Source organism: Tricharina praecox (genome assembly GCF_024521635.1).
Source record: "Tricharina praecox strain CBS 144465 chromosome Unknown BZA05scaffold_14, whole genome shotgun sequence".
Classification (NCBI taxonomy): domain Eukaryota; kingdom Fungi; phylum Ascomycota; class Pezizomycetes; order Pezizales; family Pyronemataceae; genus Tricharina; species Tricharina praecox.
This window is the reverse complement of record NW_026250416.1, coordinates 731,663-734,536: the sequence shown is the minus strand read 5'-3', so window position 1 is coordinate 734,536 and position 2,874 is coordinate 731,663. Positions and strand designations below refer to the sequence as shown.

At 56.3% G+C, this 2,874-nt stretch overlaps 1 protein-coding gene across 1 annotated transcript; it reads left to right on the top strand.

Moving 5' to 3' along the window:
* Positions 1-315: 315 nt before the first annotated feature.
* On the top strand, positions 316-2,662 carry BZA05DRAFT_400233 (general substrate transporter). Its single transcript, XM_051483875.1, has 4 exons — positions 316-413; positions 517-743; positions 834-1,153; positions 1,226-2,662. The coding sequence occupies exons 2-4, from the start codon at positions 566-568 to the stop codon at positions 2,261-2,263; spliced, it is 1,536 nt and encodes a 511-aa protein (XP_051338986.1). The 5' UTR covers positions 316-413; positions 517-565; the 3' UTR covers positions 2,264-2,662.
* Positions 2,663-2,874: the final 212 nt, after the last annotated feature.

Genomic DNA, 2,874 nt, shown 5'->3' with positions numbered 1-2,874 from the left:
GGTGGTGGTCCTGCTGCCGCTCTTGCTGGTGGCGCCGAGCTTCCTAATGGAGGGCCTAGACAATGTGCGTTTGGTTTGGTTTGGCGGGTCGCGGTTGAGCTTTGCAGGCAATAAACTATTAGGTATAGTTATCTGGCACTGGGGGGGAGGCGGGGGGGGGATCCCTGACGTCCTCCCTTCCAATTGAACATCGGCCTCTGCGAAACCCCTTCCCCCCATGGGGACGGTGGTGCTGGCGGTGGTGGGCTGCTTGTCTCGGCACCTGGCCATCGTCTGGAGATCGAATGCAACCAAAGCTAAAATCCGGCCGTCAAATATAAAACCTTCCCATATCCCCTCCCCCACACTTCTTTCCTTCCCCTCCTCACCGCACCTGCAACTCCTCTGCGCCGTTGTTGCTCTTCAATACACTGGTATGCCGCTCCCTCCACCAGCCTCCTTATAACAACCCACTCCCCCCCTCCAACCACCAACCCCCCCATACAAGAACACAGTATTGACTTGACTCCTCGACAGTGAGCGGATCCAACCCAATACCCAGGTCTCACGAATCACTTCCAACACAATGTCCGGCGACGTCTCTCGGGTCGAGTCGCCCGTTACCGCCCGGGGCTACATGCTCTGCGGCTTCGCTGCCTTCGGTGGTATCCTGTTCGGATACGATTCCGGATACATCAACGGTGTCCTCGGAATGGACTTCTTCAAGCGCGAGTTCGGCCACGCAACCGACCTAGACCCTTCCGGTATTTACACCCCACCACGGCTACGATTGAGGAGTGAGGGAGAGTGGAGTGAGTGAGGGGATACCCGTGCTGATCGGTATTGTGTCCTAGGTTACAACATCCACACATGGGAAAAGAGTTTGGTTACGTCGATCCTGTCGGCCGGTACCTTCTTTGGTGCGCTGGCCGGTGGTAATTTGGCGGACTGGATCGGTCGTCGGTTGTCCATCATCATTGCTTGCGGTATCTTCTCGGTCGGTGTCGCTCTGCAGGTCGCTTCTACCGCGGTCGGTCTCCTCGTCGGTGGTCGTGTCATCGCCGGTTTCGGTGTCGGTCTCGTCTCCGCCATTGTCATCATGTACATGTCCGAAATCGCTCCCAAGGCTATTCGTGGTGCTATCGTTGCTGGTTACCAATGGGCTATCACACTGGTATGTTGTTGTCTACGCTCGATCGGGGACGAATCAGGTTCTGCGAGAGGGTCGCTAACGGTATTTGTACAGGGTCTTCTCCTCGCCGCTTGTGTCAACCAGGGAACCCACAAGTGGGACAGCTACTCTTCGTACCGTGTCCCCATCGCCATCCAGTTCGTCTGGGCCTTCATCCTCGCCGTCGGTCTCTTCTTCCTCCCCGAGTCGCCACGTTGGTACGTCAAGGAGGGTCGTGGTGAGGAGGCTCTTGCCGCCCTTGCCCGTCTCCGTGGCCAGCCCATCGACTCCGAGTACCTGAAGTTCGAGCTCGGAGAGATCCAGGCCAACTACGAGTACGAGCGCAGCATCTCTGAGGCCGGATGGATCGACTGTTTCAAGGGAATGGGACCGTCCGGTAACCTCCGCCGTGTCTTGATCGGTGTCTTCCTCCAGATGTTCCAGCAGTTGACCGGTGTCAACTTCATCTTCTACTACGGAACCACCTTCTTCCAGCAGTCCGGTGTCCAGAACGCTTTCTTGATCTCGCTCATCACCAACTTGGTCAACGTTGTCACCACTCCCGTCGCCTTCTATGGAGTCGAGAAGTTCGGTCGCCGCAAGCTGCTCATCTGGGGTGCCGCATGGATGCTGACCTGCGAGTTCATCGTCGGAGCCGTCGGTGTCGCCCTCCCCGGTTCCAAGGCCGCCTCGACCGTCCTCGTCGTCTTCGTGTGCTTCTACATCTTCGCCTTCGCGACCACCTGGGGCCCCGCTGCCTGGATCGTCATCGGTGAAATCTACCCGCTCCCCATCCGTGCCAAGGGTGTCGCTCTCGCCACCGCCTCCAACTGGCTCTGGAACTTCGTCCTCGGTTACGTCACTCCCTACCTCGTCGACGAGGGCGAAGCCAACCTCAAGGCCAAGGTCTTCTTCATCTGGGGATCCACCTGCACGCTCTGTCTGCTGTTTGCCTACTTCTTCGTGCCCGAGACCAAGGGTCTCTCGCTCGAGCAGGTCGACAAGATGCTCGAGGAGACCACCGCCCGCACCTCCGCCAAGTGGGTCCCCCACGAGACGTACGTGCAGAACAACGAGAAGCTCGACCACGGCGCCCACGGAAACGAGGCATAAGCGTAGTGCTTTGTGCTTCCATCGTTTCGTTCATGGAGTAGGCGGTTGGGTTGGGGGTTGGGGGTTGCGTCGGACGGTCACGTGTCTTTGATTTTCTCTTTCATAGTAGCAAGCAGGCTGTTGTATATACCAAATACCGGGCTTTGCAGTTTTTTTTACTTCTTCTGATATGGTTTTCGGACCGACCGCGCGCGTGCTTGTGCCGTGTTTGTGTTTTTTCTTCTTCTTCTTCTTGCGGTGGCCACTGGTTGTGGTTGTCGTTACTAGGTTTCGGGAAGGGGGTGGGGGCTGGGCGGGTCGGGAAGGGGTTATGTTGTCGGAGGTTCATGTGTCACTTGTGTCTATAATGCTAATGAAACAACTGCGAGATCGCAGATGAGTTCAAGTCTATCTTTCAAACACTCGCTCTTTCTGTGTGTGTACGAAAGCTACATCGTGATCGCTACAAAACTTCATACTTACTTTGGAGTTTAAACTCCGACGACTCCGACACTGAAGCATGACTACATCATCGTGATGCGTAATGCTCGATGCGTGATGCGGTCGACTGTCGTGCGACTTGGGGAAAAACAAAAACCTTAAAAAAGAAATGGTAGGTTGTGCGGACTCCG

Excerpts from the sequence above, each read along its gene's own strand:
- BZA05DRAFT_400233 (XM_051483875.1), top strand. The coding sequence starts at position 566 with ATGTCCGGCGACGTCTCTCGGGTCGAGTCGCCCGTTACCGCCCGGGGC. Across the intron at positions 744-833 it reads AACCGACCTAGACCCTTCCG|GTTACAACATCCACACATGG; the intron begins GTATTTACACCC and ends ATTGTGTCCTAG. Across the intron at positions 1,154-1,225 it reads ACCAATGGGCTATCACACTG|GGTCTTCTCCTCGCCGCTTG; the intron begins GTATGTTGTTGT and ends GTATTTGTACAG.